Genomic DNA, 19,674 nt, shown 5'->3' with positions numbered 1-19,674 from the left:
CATTTTTTATAAAAATATATTTATTATTTTAAATTTTGTAATTTTATTCTTACCGTTAGTGGTCGAACAACGTTCTGTAGCTTAAATATAAATTTTGTAATTTCATATATTTATTTAATTAATTTATTGTCAAAAGTTCATAACTTAAATATAAATATTTTTTATTTAATTAAAAAAAATATGATCTAAATAGTAGAAATTTATAAAAAGTTTTCGAAATATTTTGATTTAAAATTTGAAGTCTAAAAATGTATAATTGTACACAATTTATAAAAGAATATATATTTTTATTAATTGATTAAATATATGAAAGTCAATTTAAGTATAACTTAAAACATCCGCTATGTTTCTTATTTTTAAATATAACTCATTAAGTAATTATTTATTAATTTTGTTATTTTTTTAATCATTATTAAAACAAAAAAAAAACAATAATTTTTCTTTTTTTGTGGTAAAATACTTTATTATTTGTATTTGATCGGTAAAAAATGTAACCAAGAAACTAGCTTTGTGACCGGGTAATACAACGAAGGAACTAAATTTATAATTTAACATTATTTTTACGAAAAAAAAACAGGCATTTTAGACATTAAAAGATTATCCAAAGTTTTGGAGGTATGACATTCAAAACTTAGAAACTCTTCTCGGGTTTGCTATAAAAAATCTGTCGAAGTTTGAAAATCTTCTCGAGCAATACCGTGTGGAGGTAGAAGGCTTACAGGTCATGAACTCGCTTCTCTTCTCTTCTCTTTGTCTTGACAATCTAAATCGTTCTTTCATTTCAACACTAGAATTGATAATTGAATGAATCTACAAAATACGAGTAAACATAGCAATTTTCAAAGGTGAGTTTCAAGATGACAATAACAGAGGAGAACGACTCGAAATAAACGAGCCTCAAATTCGATGCTCGACAACCTAAAGTTGACCCGATCACATTTCGATACAATACTATCTGAAACCCCTCCGTCCGCTCAAGGAAGACGGAAAAAATGAAAAGTATTACAAGAAAGCCAGCTGAAAATCAAACATGGAGAATACAAACTCTATGCAATTAGATTCAAACTAATGATAGTGAGACAGACTAAGAGTTGGTGTTTTTCAGTTTTGTTTTATATCAGATACTTCACTTGAACATAAGGATACTCTGCTGCTCCCAGACCACAAACCCCAAAGCAAAATTAGGTGAAGACTTAGAAAGCAACATGGAGGAGTACATATTAGAAGGATATACATTCCAACAAAACCGGATCCCCCCAAACAGATGAGATCCCACGTCGGTTGGGGAGGAGAACGAAGTATTCTTTATAAGAGTGTGGAAACCTCTCTCTAACAAACACGTTTTAAAAACTTTGAGAGGAAGCCCGAAAGGGAAAACCCAAAAGAGGACAATATCTGCTAGCGGTGGGCTTAAACATCCATATCTATATATTGAATGTACACAAAATAATCCAGACAAGAAGGCGAAGTTTTTCAGCAAGGTACCGTAATAAAGTAGGAAACGACGTTCTCCACAACAGATATGGAATAGAAAAGAAATACCTGCAGCGTAACGAAATACGACATTTAGAGCCCATACTTCATTGCTTTCAGATCGAATGAGTTATATGACCAGATTCTATATAGACCAAATTTCAGACACTGTTGCTTGAGGATTGAATGGTGTGTGTGTTCATAAAAATATGAAACTTGAGATAATTGAGCTTACCATGAGTAGAACTGATAATGCAATGATCGAGCACACATAACGCCGATGAAATTCCCAACGAACATTGTTGTTACAACATCTGAGCCGATGAAATGGTCGGAGAACGATCAACCAGAAAAACGAGAGAGGGGGTTAGACGACGAAGAAAATATTAAACAGATCATCATATTACAAGTTAGATCGAATGTACTTTTAGTACCGACTTACGTTCGCCCTCAAGTAACTTGACCAATGGCTTGTTATTGTTAGATATCCCATTGGGAAAGTTGCCTGCAATAATGGAAGCTTATTAAACAACATTGCCTGAATCCAAATAGCTCAAGTGTAGATACAAGAGCAAAGTGAAGCACCTAAAAATTTTATCAGATAATGTAGTTCCCCCACCCCTCAATCTCACCAGCAAAGGAAATGTGTAACAACTTGTTTAAGAAAACAACTTCAAACAGTTTTCTAATAGTTTTAGAGCTCAATGCGTGTAGAGGTGGGAACTTCTAACATTTTGATCGAAGATGTATGCTTCAACGAGTTAAACTATGGTTAGGTTGGCTTAAAATATGATGAAATATTACCTGCGCTCGATAGACCTCTTCTCCAGTGAGGAATTGTATGGCAAAATAAATGTACAAAAACTGTGAGATCCCACGTCAGTTCGAGGAGAAAGAAGTATTGCTTATAAAGGTGTGGAAACCTCTCCCAACCAGACGCATTTTAAAAACCTTGAGGGAAAACTCAAAAGGGAAATCACAAAGAGGACAATATTAGTTGGAGAGGAGAAAGAAGCATTGCTTATAAGGGTGTGTAAACCTCTCCCTACCAGACGCGTTTTAAAAACCTTGAGGGAAAACTCGAAAGGGAAAGCCCAAAGAGAACAATATTTGTTAGCGGTGGGTTTGGGCCATTGTAAATGGTATCAGAGCCAGACACCGGGCGGTGTGCCAGCGAGGACGTTGAGCCCCCAAGGGGTGGATTGTGAGATTCCACATTGGTTGGAGAGGAGAAAAAAGCATTGCTTATAAAGGTGTGGAAACCTCTCCCTACCAAACGCATTTTAAAAACCTTGAGAGGAAGTTCAAAAGGGAAAGCACAAAGAGGACAATATCTACTAGCAGTGGGCTTGGCAAAGAGGACAATATCGGCTAACAGTGGGCTTGGGCTATTACAAAAACCGAGCAGGATAAACTAGAGGTCCAGTGTCTCCTTGCAATTTGCTGTAATCCCTCTCCCCTCCCAAAAATCCACTTACCTGCTTGAAAATAATACCAATAAGTAGAACCCATTAAACCCTCCTATAGAGAAAGAGGTGTTTAATGTTATAATTCTTGAACATTGAAACCAACAGTACGAGATGAATCAAACAGCCATGGAAACCAATAGTAGAAGATCAAACAAACAACCATTAGTCCAAAAAAATGCTTTACTCAAAAGATCTAATTTCTAAGCAACTTATTGTTATGATTCTTGGACACTCTAGTCTTAATCGTTAATTTTATCAATTTTTTTCCAGTTTAATGTTGTAGTTCGTAGAGAGCCAAGGCCAATTTGAAACCAAGGACAAAATCAAACAAATGACCATGAGTCTCCAAAGAAATGCTTTACTTGAGATCAAAATGCTAAGCCGTATAAACTCTAGTCTTAATCAGTAATTCTATCATTTTTGCTGCTTTATCTGAGGATCGGAGTCACGGCGGATGTAATTTAGCAGCCAAAATCAAAATATCTACTACTAATGATACTTACTTTTGACATGTAAACGTCCCAATCAATTTCAGTATCTGGAACCAAACCAGCAATGGCGCCAAAAGGACATATCGATGATTCATTTTAAAGAAAAGAGACGAATAAGAATTCGATCTTACAGGGTACATATGCGATGATATTGGCGACGAGGATGGCATCAGCCAACACAAAACGAAAGCAAATGCGAGCCTTTGATTTCCACGATACTTGTGTCGGAAACAGCTGAACTTCTCGGAGGTTTCGCCGACTTTCACCGGCGAGAGCTAACCTCAGTCACCTGCGATCCCGCGATCCCGTTGACGTACACGGCCCTGATTCGAGAACCAGACGGCATTGGCTTTTTATCCATTATATAAAGATGATGTTTTTGTTTGATAAATAAGTTTTAAAAATATATATTTAATTATATAGATTTTATAATATAGTTTTATTCCGTAGGAGATATTTGTAACCCTAATTAATAATAAAAGGATAGAGAAAGTGTCCCGATTATTTTGACATAGGTTCTTGTTGTTGTGTAATATATTAATGAAATTTAGTTGAAATGATAGACTAGTAATAGTATTAATAAAATATAAATATATAGTTCAAATTTGATAAAATATATATTATAAGTTCCTAGTTAGATAATACATCTAAAGACTCACAGCCCCCTCTACCGTCTCGGCCACTGACGTGTCAAAGTGGCTTGTATGGTTGAAAGCGGATTCCATGTTAGATCCTATGTTTATGACCTAGGTTGTACTTGGTGTTGTCTGTGACCTAGGTTGTACTTGTTGTTTTGCCTGGCATTGTGTATGCTAGATGGCTTGTGCCTGATGAAGATGGTCGTGCTGGTCCGTTATGTTTTTTCTCACCTAATAATTTTTATTTGATATCGTAAAAATAAGAGATATTAATATTTGGTTTATTTATTTATTTATTTATATTTATTTTTGTTTCAATAAATTAAACACTATAAATCTAATATAGAGTAATACATTTTAATAAGAACTATAATAATATTTTTTTTAATTTAGAATAATATTTATATATTTTTATTTAAATTTGTCATAAAATAATTTAATTATTAAAATATGTACTCAATATATAATATTCTTTAATTACTTGAATCTAGCACATGTAACGACACAGATCCACCACTAGCAGATATTGTGCTTCCCCTCAAAGTTTTAAAACGCGTTTGCTTGTTCTCCTCCTCAACCAATGTGGGACATCACAATCCACCCCCCTTTCGGGGCCCAGCGTCCTCGCTGACACTCTTTCCTTCCTCCAATCGATGTGAGACAGCCCCTAAATCCACCCCTTTTGGGGCCCAGCGTTCTTACTGGCACACCGCCTCGTGTCTACCCCCCTTCGGGGAACAGCGAGAAGACGGCTGGCAATCGATGTGAGACAGCCCCTAAATCCACCCCTTTTGGGGCCCAGCGTTCTTACTGGCACACCGCCTCGTGTCTACCCCCCTTCGGGGAACAGCGAGAAGACGGCTGGCAATCGATGTGAGACAGCCCCTAAATCCACCCCTTTTGGGGCCCAGCGTTCTTACTGGCACACCGCCTCGTGTCTACCCCCCTTCGGGGAACAGCGAGAAGACGGCTGGCAATCGATGTGAGACAGCCCCTAAATCCACCCCTTTTGGGGCCCAGCGTTCTTACTGGCACACCGCCTCGTGTCTACCCCCCTTCGGGGAACAGCGAGAAGACGGCTGGCACATCGTCCGGTGTCTGGCTCTGATACCATTTGTAACGACCCAGATCCACCGCTAACAGATATTGTCCTTTTTGGGCTTTCCCTTTCGAGCTTCTCCTTAAGGTTTTAAAACCCGTCTGGTAGGGGAAGGTTTCCACACCCTTATAGAGAGTGATTTGTTCTCCTCCTCAACCAATGTGGGACATCACAACACATTTGTAAACAAAGAAAATAATAAATGACCTTGTAATTAATAACTAATTTAAAAAGGAAAATTCGACAAAAAATTAAGGTCGTATTATTTATAAATTCAATTTTTTTTAAAGATTAAAAATCAAATATTTATTAGATGGACATTGACACTTGTTTTGTATCCTCAATCATCCGAACTCAAATTATACAAATATGTAAAAAAATGCATGTTTTGAGGAACATGATTCATACGTTACTTTGACTTTAAAAAATAAGCGAAAAAAAAGACAATTTGTTTCGATATTAATTGGTATAAAATTAATATCGAGCTTTTCTAACCAATTCTTTTAATGCACGAGCCAAATGTAAGAAGGAAGTTTATATTTATTTAATATAAAAGAAAAATAAACAAAATTATACTTATTTAAAAATTATAAATTAGTCACATAACTTTTTATTTATTTCCACTATAATATTAAATATTAAAAAATAAAAAATAAAAAATTAACAAACACGTGGATTACATGAACAGCATTGTTATAAACTAAAAAAATACTCCAAAATATTACTTATTTTTTTCTAAAAAAAAAAAATTAGATCTTAAAATTTGAATGTTGATTTCTTTCGGTATTATTTATCTCAATTATCTGATTTATTAATTTTTTTTTATATCAAATCGATATGATATGAGACTTCAACTTAAATTCAGTCGACGATTGTTTATTTTTTACAGATAAAAAAGACGTTTGTAAAATAATTAAAATAAATATTTATGTTGACTAAAATTTATAAGTATTGCTAATATATTTATAATTTAAATAATCATAATAACTCGTTACTAATTAAGACTTAATTATTTAACTAAAAACAATAAATAAAAATAAATATTAAATTTAATTTGGGAGACAACCAAACGATCCTCTCCACATACATTCATCCTTTCAATTCTTTGTTTAATAAATTAAAGATAGAATTAAAAAAATTTGTAAAAATGGAGACGCTTACTTAACTGATCTCTTCGCATCAATTTCTCTTCCTCTTCCCCTCTGCCCGGTCCTCTCTATTTGGTCTTCGGGCGCCTTTTCTCTTGCAATTTTCCCTTTTTTTTCTTCTTTTCATCCATACCCAGAACTTGATTTTTCAATCCAAGAGGAAGAAAAAGGAAGGAAAGGAAGAGGGATCAATTTATAGACCCATTTAATTGTTCGTGTCTGCTCTGTGGTGTTGCGTTTTGTTACCATGGTTGAAACCAGGCGTAGTTCTTTCTCCAAACGCTCTCTTTCTTCATCTCATGGCTCGCCTCCTCCTTCCGGCGCCCCCAATTCCAAAAGATCTAAGGTACTTTCGTCTGATTTCTCGCGGTTTTTGGGTTTTGCATGTCAGTGATTCGTGGTTCTTTCTCGATTGATGGGTTTTTGGGTGGGATTTAGGTGTGGGGTTTGGTTTTTGTGGGTTTTTGATCTTTGGTTGAATTAATGATAGGTTATTGAGGCATCGTCGTCTACGGAGGACGTTCAGAGCGCGCCGCCTGTCGAGCCGTTGATCCCAGTTGGGGAATCTGGGGTTGAATCGGTTGACCCAGTTATACAACCAGCTGATCCATTCGATACTGATTCTTTGAAGGTCAACAACGCAGGCGATGAGGCTGTTCCCGAGAATTCCCATGACCTTCAGGCAGAAGGCGAGGCTATTATTGCGCCGCAACCTTTAGGTAAACCTTCGCAATTGGTGTTATATGCATGCAGTTTGATTGCTTGGACCTTTGGGATTGTTGGGTTTGAATTGGGTTTTGATTAGATTCTTCGATTCGTGTGTCGTGTTGGGATGTAGGTGATGTTGCAGCCGATGCAGAGAAATCGAAGGTGGTTGTGGCTACCATGCTCAATCGCTCGAAGAAGCGAACGATGAGGTTGGCGAAGTCGAATTCGAAGCCTGCGTGGGGAAAACTTCTTTCGCAGTGCTCACAGGTACAATCCTGCTCAAGAATTGTTTGTTCTTAATTTATTGTCCTCTATTTTTTTGGTTCGTCGAGGTTGATCGAGATTTTCATATGAACTATTAGTTTTGGTTTGTTTAGAAGAACAAAGCAGGGATGAATTTGATTACCCATGTGATAAGAATGTGTAATACTTGTATGGAACGGAGGGCTGAATGCTCGGTCGGTATCATGTTTTTATATGCAATCGTTCTTATCTAGCATGATTTTTCATCTCTCCATAAAGCTCTAAAATCAACTTTTGTTGGAGAAAGAACAAAGGGAGATGAATTTCAGATACTCTTCTTCCGGCCGCTAAAGGAGTTGATGAAAGTTATCTTGAAAATGGGCATCGAGAAAGCCTATGAAAACATTGGTCGGGCTAATCTAGATGTGATCTTGAACTTAAAGGCTGTTGAACAATGTGGATAAAGTGGGGTTTCAAATGCCCGTCTACTTCTAATTTCTTTTGATTACTAGGAACCTCACCGTATTTTGGCTCATGAGGACTAAGGCAAGAGGCAACTAGCCGAAAAAGAATCATGTTTTCCTCACTACATTGAGTTGGTGGTTCACTTAGGAGGAAAAGGACGCTCGATACCTTCGATAGGATCGTAATTAAAAATTGAGAAGCACAAAATGCCCCATCAACATTGATTTCTTAAGTCCAACCTTTCAAAGGACACTTCAATTCATGGAAAGAAATTATGAAGACAGGAATTGAACATCTTTGTTCAATATGGGAAACTCGTTTTTGAACATCTTTGTCCGTCTTTTCCACGTTACAAAGATCTTTCACCTTACATTGAGCTCTGAAGCAAAGTGTTATTGGAGTTAAAGGGATTGACCAAGCGTAGAGTCCTCATATACTTGCTTCAAAAATTTTTTGTTAAAAGGATTTTGAACAAGCTCTACTCGAGTTTGTTTTAACTGTTACTACTGGTCTTGTTGCATTCCCGTGTAAAAAGATGAGAAGTTTCTCTTCCCTCCTACTTGAATTCTCTTTCCCTCTCATATAGAGGTGTAGTCATCAAACGTTAATTGGAAAAAAGGCCTTCGATAAAGTCGATTGGACTTCCCTAGAAAACGTTCTTATAGCAAAAGGCTTTGGCTCAAAATGGTGGGGTGGGTAAAATTCTGAATACCGAGAGGAAAGATTTATGCCACATGGGATCTTTGACAAGGGGATCCACTATCCCTTTTTTTCATAATGGTAATGGATTGCCTCGGTTTCCTACTCACAAAGGCCGATTACGAAGGAAAGATAAAGGGCTTTTAGGTTGGTAAAATGGGAATGAATCAACCACCTTCAGTTTGCAGATGACATGATTCGCTTGTCTAATTTGCTAGCTGTATCTTTCATAAAAATCATGATCGAGATAGTAAAATTATTCGAAAGATTCTCTGGACAAAATGTCAATCTCTAAACGACAGAGATTATTGCCATCAATTAGCAAAAGGATGATCGAAGACTTTGTCTGTAGATACAGTTGAAAAAATAGAAAGAAGGTTGTCAACATGGTCATCATGTTATACTTCCAAAGGCAGAAGGCTCGCCCTAATACAATCCACATTGTCCAACCTCTCCACTTGCTACATGTTTCTATTGAAAATGCCACAAAAAGTGGCTAGAGATGTAGAAAGATTATTAAGAAACTATTTGTAGAAAAATGAGCCACGCCTTGTTCGATGGAATATCGTAAACCTCCCAACAGACAAGGGAGGGCTTGGCCTATTTTCGATAAACGAGAAACAAAACTCTCCTCGCAAAATGGATATGGAGATATCATTACAAAGAAAACACCTTGTGGAGAAAACTTGTAAAGGCTAAATATACTTCTACGTCATGTGCAAACCGACCCCTCCGTCTTCTGCAAAGGTGCCATGGAAATACATAAAAAAAAATACCAAAACCTCATCACCAACCAAATTTGCCATAGGGTGGGTGATGGAGGAATCACATCAGTCTGGACTACCCCTTGGATTGGGAACACCACGCTAGCTTGTGATATCCACTTTTGTACACTCTCTCGTAATAAAAGAGTCGCAATCAAAGAAACATGAAATGATGTCAACAATTTCTTGGACTTGAAGCTTGTGGTAGGAACCTAAAGGATAATAAAAGCTACATAATGGGCTGAATTAAGCCTCAATCTTGCCCCAATTGTATTGTCGGTTAGCTTGCTCATTAACATGGCTTCCCAGCGTTGATGGGGCCTTCTCTACGAAGTTTTTGACGATGGACATAGGGAAAAAAGTAGAAGCAATAATCTCATGCTAGCAAAGACAATATGGAGAGGAAATCACCCTAAAGAGGTGAAGTTTTTCTTTTGGGAAATAGCGCATAAAGCTATTAGCACAAGTGAAAGTCTTCAAAGAGAATGCCTTGTGTCACGGTCTTGCTTTTTTGACCGCGTGGTGTCGATCTTGACACGCTCACGACCAACCTTAAGGGGAATTTAGCCCCATATATATTTTTCGCCTCGGCTTTGTGGCTTCGTTGGATCTTAGGCGAGGTTCTCCTCGCCACTCGAACATCGCTTGTGTGGAATCCAAGCTTGTCCGACCACACATGCCGCCTGCGCGTACATGTTCAATCGTCTACGACACAACCGACTTGCCTCTACCCTAGGCCAAGTCATTCGACTCGACCTTGCCTCTGCTCGAGGTCAAGGTCTCTCAATGCACCATCGCGTCTCATCTTGTCATCTCGATCTCCAATGACATGCCCCATATGTCTTGACGCCATCCCGAGTCTCAGGGTGTCATCGGCCATCACAACTCGCTCGGTCATGCCATCAAGAATGGGCTTGCGTGTCGCTCATCTCATCGGGACTTCCCCAACATCCATCCATCTGGGTTCTATCAAGGCATTAGCCTTCCCATGCCCGTGCCATGTCATTTATGGATGCCGGATAGCGGGTGTATGCAGCAATCTCCAACACGCGGGCTGGGGTGCAATACCGGCACACGCGTGCTGCCCGGTACTGGCCTTGAAAAAACCCATTTCAAAGGAAGTCGCCCGAGACACTCGTCTCGGCACGCTCGCTCACACTATGACACATGTATATGCCACAGGGTAGCTCGCTTAGGCCACAGGGCCCAAGGGTAGTGGAGAGCTGATACCATGGTATCCCCTATAGCACATTTTGAGCCATTTTCAATCTTTTAGGCATAGACATGATTTTTGACGAACGGTCATATGGTGTCGTGTAGCGTCCGTCCGGTGTCTGATTGACTCCAAACTTGGCGAGCATTCATATTTCATATGGACGGACTTAACTCCAGAACCGCATGCTCGAATTCCTTCTGGAACCTCGACTTTTGAGGTTAAGGCTCGGGACCCTACCCGACGACCCTTCAACAAGCCTATCTTTGCCCCTCTTGTCTATTCGATGTCTCTATCTTGCTTATGTCTCAACTTGTCTTCAATGCCCACTCTGTGTGGTGTGTTAGATGATGCACCGTCCTCAATCACATCATGACACTCATCTAGGCCCTCGTGTGACCGGATGGGCGCCACTTGAGGGTCGCCGCTTCTCTCGTCGCTACGTGAGGGTCACAACCTACTCTCTTCATAGTTAGGTTGTGACACCCTGCATGGCTCTATTTCCAAATTGGTGCCCGTTATGCAAGAAAGAGAACAAATCATTAAACCACTTATTTATGCATTGCACATACGCACAGAATTTCTGGACAAAGATTCTCAATATCTTCCGTTGGCATCTCACTTTTCCTAGGGAGAGAGGTAAAGGATTTATTGGACATGACCTTAATGTACCCACCTACAAAAACCCTACTATGGAAAAACTTCGTCATGGCTTTCTTTTGAAATCTGTCTAATGTCTTTTCTTCCTAGAGTCATGCCCCCTCTTCGTAAATTGGGAAGGTCATCGGTGAACATCATGGATAATCCATCCCTTATTTAAAAGTTTTTTTTCTTTTTTAAAAAATATAACAACTCATTCCTAATGAAACGTACAATCTGAAAAACTTATTTTCAACACCTTCCACGCCAAAACTCGAACTAGTTCCATTTTCACTAGCTTTATGGAGCTATATGACTAGCATGCCCTTGGATGGGTACGAAAGAGCTTAGACCCCTCTTGTGAATGCTTTTTTTACTAACAGAAATGGTAAGGTTTTAGATTGGTAATGATTGTACAGAGGGAAGCTGATTGATGAATGAAGAATTTGTAATTTTGACCTTTTTTTTTTTTGGTGAGGATGGTCACTAATGTAAATTATCATTTTGCTCTCAAGTCTAACCATAAAGTTGAGGCTTCTGGTTTTTAGCTTCTTTTGGCTTAGCTCTCCATCATAACCTGCATCTCCGGTCTAGTTACGTTGCGTTTTTCTGTTTAGTAACTTCAAACGTTGATATTAATTACTGTCACCTGACTTTCTGGATTTATTATGCTTCTGCAGAATCCACACTTGGTTATTTGTGGTACTCTGTTCACTGTCGGTCAAAGTCGTCAGTGTAATTTATGGCTTAAAGATCCATCTGTCAGTACAACATTGTGTAAGCTGAGGCACATCAAGGTTAGTAATTAGTTCTTTTTCCCTGGAGATATTGCTACTCAAAATCGGAGTTTATGCTTTCGTTGTACGTTTTTTTTTAATACTTCTCTTTCTGTCACTTGTATTACGACAGCGTGGGAACTCTTCTGCTTTGCTGGAAATCACGGGAGGCAAAGGCGCTGTCATTGTTAATGGCAAGATTTTTCAAAAAAACTCGAGTGTAATATTAAATGGAGGCGATGAGGTTGTCTTCACTTCCTCTGGAAAACACGCTTACGTATCCTTTCGGAATGTTGCAATTTAACATTGGTTTACCTTTCTTGCATGCAACAATGTGTATCTATGATGATTTACTTAATTTGTTAACCATCAGATATATCAGCAGCTCACTAGTGATGATTTTACTGTTTCTGGTCTGCCTTCTGTAAACATTTTAGAAGCTCATAGTGCTCCTGTTAAGGGGATTCATTTTGAAGGAAGGTCTGGGGACGCCTCGGCTGTAACTGGCGCATCCATATTAGCATCGTTTTCGAATATTCAGAAAGATTTGTCTCTGCTTTCCCCACCTGCTAAATCCAATGAAGATGTGGAGTTACCCACTGGTTGTGGAGTGTCAGATGATCAGAATCCAGACATTAATATGAAAGATGTCAGTACTAATAATAGTGATCTAAATGGCGATGCATCTATGGACAAAAATATCGACCCAACTCCTAATTCTGCAGCTGAAAGCCCCAGTATTGATAGGCTTGGACTCGATGCTTGTATCGATGCAGAAATGGGGGAGGTCCCTGGAGCAACTCATGAATTACGGCCACTTTTACAAATTTTAGCTAGTTCGGCATCTCCCGACTTCAATTTAAGTGGCAGCATTTCAAAGATCCTTGATGAACAAAGGGATATAGGGAGTCTTTTTAAGGATTTTAACCCCCCTCCTGCTATGCCGACGTCAACTCGACGTCAAGCATTCAAAGAAAGATTACAACAAGGCATTCTTAAACCTGACAATATTCATGTTTTTTTTGAGAATTTCCCATATTATTTAAGGTATGATTCTCATATTGTCTATGTTTATTTTGTCCATTATGCACCTAGCAATTGTTCGTGGTATATGTTGATCGTAGTTTGCTTCTCGCTATTAACATTTTGGAGTCTCTTGTAACTAATGTGATTTATGGAAATGCTTTTGAGTAAGTACATGTAGCGTATTAAAAAATTAAACGATCCAGAACTCTATTAAATTTCGTGTTGATGTATTGACTAACTAGGATGTGTTCTAAATCTTTTTCGACTCTGCCTCCTTTTACAGTGATACTACAAAAAATGTTCTGATCGCTTCCATGTTCATTCACATGAAGTGTAATAAATTTGTGAAGCATGCGTCGGACCTTCCTATTCTGAGCCCACGTATACTGTTGTCTGGACCTGCAGGTTGGCACGGACCCCTTTTCTCCCGTTAACTACGGTTATATTTTCTTTACATCTGTTTTGTTCACTTGACATGGATTGTTTATTACTACAGGTTCGGAAATATACCAGGAAACTTTGACGAAGGCACTTGCACGGCATTTCGGAGTTAGATTACTAATTGTGGATTCTCTTCTTTTGCCTGGAGTATGACGCTTTACCTTTACTATTAACTTTCTTGAAAGTTCATTCATCTGTTCTTTTATGAATTTGGTCAACTCGTAAAGTCTCTTCCGGTGTGAAAGAGGCGGGATTAAATTTTGTGTAATCTTGTGAATTAGGGAAATAATATTTTTGATTCTCAAGCTTTAAATACTTCGACGTGCAAATCCCAGGCTTGCCGTTTGTTTTTGACCCTTGCGAACGTGCCTCTATAAGATTAAGTCAATAAAGGTTGTTATGTATACAGGGACAAACATCCAAGGATGCTGATATTGTAAAAGATTGCTTGAGGCCTGAAAGGGCATCTGTTTTTGCAAAAAGAGCTGTGCAGGCAGCGGCTGCCGCAGCTGCTGCTGCTTCGCAGAACAAGAAACCAACTTCCAGTGTCGAGGCTGATATTGCAGGTGGATCTACCTTAAGCTCGCAGGCTTTGCCAAAACAGGAAGCATCCACGGCTTCATCGAAGACCACCGCTTTTAAGACAGGTATCTGATTTTTAGACACTATTGAGAGTCGTGGTTGGTGTGGCAATTGGTCCATCCCCAGTCTCCCACCTGTCGTGCATAATCTTATTAACCTCTTATGAATTTGTAGGCGACAAAGTTAAATTTGTGGGTACGTTATCTTCTGCGCTTTCACCTCCTCTTCAAAGTTGTCCTCTCAGGTAATATTCCTCCACCCGCTGGCACTGTATTTTCGTGTATGATGATCTGAGAATTCTGGATAATTGTTTTGTTGTAGCTTCGGTTTTCGGGTTCATTTTCTTGTCCACCATTATTTGTTCATACGTAGAAAATGTGCGATAAAAATCGTCTGCTCTTTGTCCATCAGTTATGCTGTTTCTTCTTATCTCTTACATGTATAATGTTTTACGTAAAGACTTTTTGCCGTTCAAAATCTATTTGTAACTATTTCTCATTTCCCTTTCGAGCAGGGGTCCGTCTTATGGTTGTCGGGGGAAAGTTGTCCTTGCTTTTGAAGAGAATGGATCCTCAAAAATAGGGGTGAGATTTGACAAATCGATTCCAGATGGTAACGATCTTGGTGGCCTTTGTGAAGAAGATCATGGCTTCTTTTGTTCTGGTTATTCTTCTCTTCTTGTTTTTCCCGTTTTGGGTTCCGTTTCTAATATTTTATTTTTATTTTTCCTAGAACTCTGCTCGTGTTATAATTGTTCTAAATTGACATTACAGCTAATCATCTACTTCGCTTGGATGGTCCTGGAGGCGACGATACCGATAAGCTTGCTATTGATGAAGTTTTTGAGGTACTTCCTACCCTAAACTGCGCCATGTATCTATGTTTCCTTTTCTATTGGTACTCACTACGGTGTTCGACATGCAGGTTGTCTCAAACGAGAGTAAAAACAGCCCGCTAATATTGTTCGTCAAAGACATAGAAAAGGCAATGGTGGGACACTCGGATGCTTACTCTATTCTTAAGGGCAGGCTTGAAAATTTGCTAGGAAATGTTGTTGTTATTGGCTCCCACACCCATATGGATAGTCGAAAAGAAAAGGTGAGCATTGCCGTTTTCTTGCCCCCTCCCCCCTTTATTCCTTTAAGAGTATGTTTGGGACGTTCTAATTCCATTTTCGACTCGTCCGTACATTTTCAGTCCCATCCTGGTGGTCTGCTATTTACCAAGTTTGGAAGCAACCAAACAGCTTTGCTCGATCTTGCGTTCCCGGTATGCGAAGTCTTCTCTTCTATATGTTTGTTTAGTATTAACTTGACCGTCCCTTTTTTCGTTGAACGTCTTGTGGTATTTCTTTTCCTCCTACGAATTCAATAGTATATATCACATTTCTGTATTCAGGATAATTTTGGCAGATTGCACGATAGGAACAAAGAAACTCCAAAAGCGACAAAGCAACTTAGTCGACTCTTCCCTAACAAAGTGACCGTATTACTTCCTCAGGTATCGAGATCTTATAGCTGATTCTGTTGTCTCACTGCTTCTGTCTATCAAACTCAGCACGACTTTTTCTTGAATGTTGTTAGGATGAGGCCTTACTTTCGGAGTGGAAGAAACAATTGGAACGTGATACCGAAACTCTGAAAACACAGGCAAATATAGTCAGCATCCGCTTGGTGAGTGCTTTTAACGTATTGTATCGCCCTTGTTTTATTATTATTATTTAAATATTCAACGAGAAACCGTGAACATTGCAAGTTAACAAATCGACATCTCAACCATGGGGACTCGAATCCGAAAGAATTAACCCAAGCGAGTAATTACAAAAATAACGTTTTCCTTTTCATTATACTGTTGTTTCAGGTTCTCGGTCGAATTGGTTTGGATTGCCCGAACCTTGACACTCTATGCATTAAAGATCAAGCACTAACACTCGAAAGTTCGTATTCTTCGAAAATTTTTGTAATTGTTTTTTTTATGGTTACTGGGTTCTACTTAAAAGTTAAAACTGTTCTTGAATCTTGTATTGTTCTTACCAGCCGTTGAGAAAGTTGTCGGCTGGGCTTTGAGTCATCATTTCATGCATTGTTCTGAAGTGTTGGTTAAGGATGCTAAACTCATCATTTCTACAGAAAGGTTGTCTACTTTTTTCTTGGCCTCACCTACAGTAAGGAAGCTATACATCGTTTTATCGTGTTCATAGTTGTTTCGTGTGTTTAATACTGCAGCATCGAGTACGGATTGAACATTTTACATGGTCTTCAAAGTGAGAACAAGAGCTTGAAGAAATCGCTCAAGGTAATCTCGTAGAACAATGGGTCTTCTGACGAACAATAAATATCGCTTTCCTTTTCCTTCGGGTACGAGTTCTTAAATCTAAATTGGAGTGTGGTTCGACAATTTTAGGATGTGGTTACTGAGAACGAATTTGAAAAGAAACTTCTCGCCGATGTTATTCCACCTGGTGACATTGGTGTTACGTTCGAAGACATCGGTGCTTTAGAAAACGTGAAGGACACGTTGAAGGAATTGGTGATGCTTCCTCTACAGAGGCCGGAGTTATTTTGCAAAGGGCAGTTAACGAAGGTGCACGTTTTTTCCTACCATCGAGCCAATTTATCAGTAAATCAGGGTTTATTACTAACTAGTTAGCATAGCATAGTAGTTTTGATCATAGAAGACGTTGCTCGGAATCCAGTTGAAAGATATCTTTGTTTCTTTGCTTCATTGTACTGCTTGTTTACGAGCGGTTTTTACTCTTCGACAGCCGTGCAAGGGAATTTTACTTTTTGGTCCACCTGGTACTGGAAAAACAATGCTTGCTAAAGCTGTTGCAACTGAGGCTGGTGCAAACTTTATCAACATTTCCATGTCAAGCATTACTTCTAAGGTAAAAATTTGGCTTTTTTTAAAGGTAAAAGGAATAATCTCTAATATTGTGTACTATCTTTGTGTTTTTTACAGTGGTTTGGTGAGGGTGAAAAATACGTAAAGGCGGTGTTTTCTCTAGCAAGTAAAATCGCTCCGAGCGTTGTGTTTGTTGACGAGGTTGGTTACTTCATAGGAGTTTCCTTATCATCGCTATTGTTGTTAACATTCGGTTCTAGTTATAATTCTCCGAACATACGAATATTGCTGCTACTGCAGGTTGATAGCATGTTAGGACGACGCGAAAATCCAGGCGAACATGAGGCTATGCGCAAAATGAAAAATGAATTTATGGTTAATTGGGATGGGTTGCGAACAAAGGATAAAGAACGTGTACTCGTTCTTGCTGCAACCAATAGGCCGTTTGATCTCGATGAGGCTGTGATTAGGAGGCTTCCTCGGAGGTGGTATCGCATTTGTGTAATGCTGCTTCTATACTCGTGTCGTCGATCTTTCTGATCTGAATATGTGATTGTTCTGTGTAGATTGATGGTTAACTTGCCGGTTGCGTCGAATAGAGAAAAGATTTTGCGAGTCATACTCGCCAAGGAAGAGTTGGCTGCTGATGTCGATTTAGAGGCCATTGCTAATATGACTGATGGATATTCTGGAAGCGATTTGAAGGTTTTCTTTCGTGTTTTATGTTTTTTTTCAAGTTTCCACCGCCTCGTCGATCCTACCGTGTTTATATTTCTCTAATTATTTGGTTGCAGAATCTTTGTGTAACAGCGGCTCATTGTCCCATTAGAGAAATTTTGGACAAGGAAAAGAAGGTTAGCGATTACTCCGTTTTCCTAAGATGTGTATCTCGGTACTTTTCGCAATTGTTTCGTCGTTAACGGTTGCGTTCGAGCATCTTCTTTTAGTTTCGAGTATTTTCGTTCTAGTTTAAAAAAACCGTGTATCGCCAGTGAAGCTGGAATTTCGTAGGGTAACGACTTTGTAATGGCTCCTTATCATAGAGGGAAAAAGGGTCATTTGAAGAAGTAAATATGGAGTCGGCACCTCGTTTAAGAAACCGTGTGTTGCCTCAAATTGCTGTAGGATCTCGAGTTTTTACCGTTTTCGACGGGTTAGGCCGCTGAAACCGTAGGACATATGCTATGTTTGAGGATATTAATGGGTTGTCTTCATAAATTACAGGAGAGAATCACTGCTTTGACCGAGGACAAACCCGTACCGGCGCTATATAGCAGTACCGACGTTCGCCCTTTAAAAATGGAGGACTTTAGATTTGCACATGAGCAGGTTGGTTTGCTTTCTCCCATTATTGCTGGGTGTGGTAGGCTCGCTCGAACCCTAGCGAGCCGATCCCACCTTACATGTTTCTTATGAGGTTAGGTTAGGTTAGGTTTGGTCCATCATCATCTAGTTAAGGTTCAACAGTTGAGACACAAGGGGGTCTTTGATGAAATATTGTAGTCTTCTTCGATGCATGACCATAGTGACCGTGTTTATTCCCAGGTGTGTGCGAGCGTGTCGTCGGAGTCTACAAACATGAATGAGCTCCTCCAATGGAACGACCTGTATGGAGAAGGCGGGTCGAGGAAGAAGACGTCTTTGAGTTACTTCATGTAGAGGTGAGGTGAGGTGAGGTGATTGTATCTTTGTTGTATAGAGTTTCCATTTCATTTCATTGATTTCCGAGTTTGTCTCCGTCTCCGTCTCCGTCTCCGCCCCTCGAAAAGAGTGCACGATCGGGGATCGATCAGGCATGGAAATCCATCGCCCCCACCCTCCATTCCCCTATTGTATCATATATAGTTCTTTTTCTTACCCTTCATTTATTTATTTCTCTATGCTTTTGTAGGAATTTTACAATTTTCTTTAGCTAATTTGACCAAAAAAGCCTCTCCCTTTCTGCCTCAATCTTTTTCTTTGAATTATAAACCCAATTATTGGTATTTGGTATCATAATATTCTTTGTAGCGATCCAAGCTCACCGCTAGCATATATTATTTTCTCTGGGTTTTTCCTTGCGGGTTTTCCTTCAAGGCTTTAACATACGTCTGCTAGGGTAAGTTTTTTGCACCCGAGGTGTTTCGTGCTTCCCTCCAACTAATGTGTGATATCACAATTCACCATTTAGGGCTCAGCGTCCTTGTTGGCTCTCCAATTGACACCCCCTAGGGCCCAGCGTCCTCGTTGGCTCTCACAATTGACGTGAAACCCCTACCAAATCCACCCCCTTCGAGTAATAGCCTCATGTTGGCACATCGCTCGGTGTCGGGTATACTTTAATTGTTTTTTTTTTTTTTTAAAAAAAAATGAGAATTAATTCCAAACTAAGAATAATTTGACCTTATTAATTTTTTTATTGCAAAAATTATGAGCCACTTTCAGATAAGAAAATTGATTATATTAATAAATGGGAATATAAAGAATTTTAAAAGGGCATTTATTCCTATAATAAATAATGGATTACTTTATATTCTAGACCATTTTTAATTCTAGACTTCCTTTTAAAAATCCACTTTTATATATATATATAGGGTTAAATTGACCAAAAATATTTTTAAGGAGGATTCTGTCCAAGGGGGGCCCACGATTGATTAGCTAGTTGGTGAGACAATAGTTTATCATTGCGATGGTCAGTAGATGGTCTACTGAGAGGGTGATCAATTGTACTAGGATTGAGACACGATCCAGACTCCTATGAGAAGCAGTAACGAAAAATCTTTTATAATGGGCGAAAGCTGACGGAGCAATGTCACATGGAGGTAGAAGACCTACGAAAGCTGACGGAGCAATGTCACATGGAGGTAGAAGACCTACGGATTAGATCAATTGTACTAGGATTGAGACACGACCCAGACTCCTATGAGAAGCAGTAACGAAAAATCTTTTATAATGGGCGAAAGCTGACGGAGCAATG

At 39.0% G+C, this 19,674-nt stretch overlaps 1 protein-coding gene and 1 long non-coding RNA gene across 6 annotated transcripts; one reads left to right on the top strand and one right to left on the bottom strand.

Annotated features, from left to right (window-relative positions):
- Positions 1–520: 520 nt before the first annotated feature.
- Positions 521–3,782, bottom strand: LOC111779140. Of its 5 annotated transcripts, XR_002812655.1 has the most exons (6): positions 3,565–3,782; positions 1,916–1,978; positions 1,709–1,787; positions 1,486–1,542; positions 919–1,329; positions 521–810 (listed from the first exon to the last, which is right to left on the bottom strand). It is a non-coding gene; the product is annotated as an uncharacterized LOC111779140 (long non-coding RNA). The 5 variants fall into 5 exon arrangements; XR_002812654.1 differs by having other exon boundaries at positions 775–1,329; XR_002812656.1 differs by having other exon boundaries at positions 775–1,017.
- A 2,526-nt stretch (positions 3,783–6,308) lies between these two features.
- On the top strand, positions 6,309–18,668 carry LOC111778446. The gene is made up of 27 exons (XM_023658282.1): positions 6,309–6,664; positions 6,809–7,037; positions 7,157–7,293; positions 11,730–11,846; positions 11,959–12,102; positions 12,199–12,872; positions 13,135–13,256; positions 13,348–13,439; positions 13,702–13,939; positions 14,049–14,118; positions 14,389–14,537; positions 14,648–14,721; positions 14,799–14,972; positions 15,072–15,143; positions 15,273–15,374; positions 15,458–15,547; positions 15,735–15,810; positions 15,911–16,007; positions 16,100–16,169; positions 16,278–16,457; positions 16,639–16,761; positions 16,836–16,919; positions 17,019–17,203; positions 17,285–17,423; positions 17,513–17,572; positions 17,943–18,047; positions 18,264–18,668. Exons 1-27 carry the CDS (start codon positions 6,566–6,568, stop codon positions 18,375–18,377), a joined length of 3,816 nt encoding a protein of 1,271 aa, XP_023514050.1. The 5' UTR covers positions 6,309–6,565; the 3' UTR covers positions 18,378–18,668.
- The last annotated feature ends 1,006 nt before the right edge of the window (positions 18,669–19,674 follow it).

The sequence above is a fragment of the Cucurbita pepo genome, chromosome LG17 (genome assembly GCF_002806865.2).
Source record: "Cucurbita pepo subsp. pepo cultivar mu-cu-16 chromosome LG17, ASM280686v2, whole genome shotgun sequence".
Lineage (NCBI taxonomy): Eukaryota > Viridiplantae > Streptophyta > Magnoliopsida > Cucurbitales > Cucurbitaceae > Cucurbita > Cucurbita pepo.
This window is presented reverse-complemented; position numbering and strand designations above follow the sequence as displayed.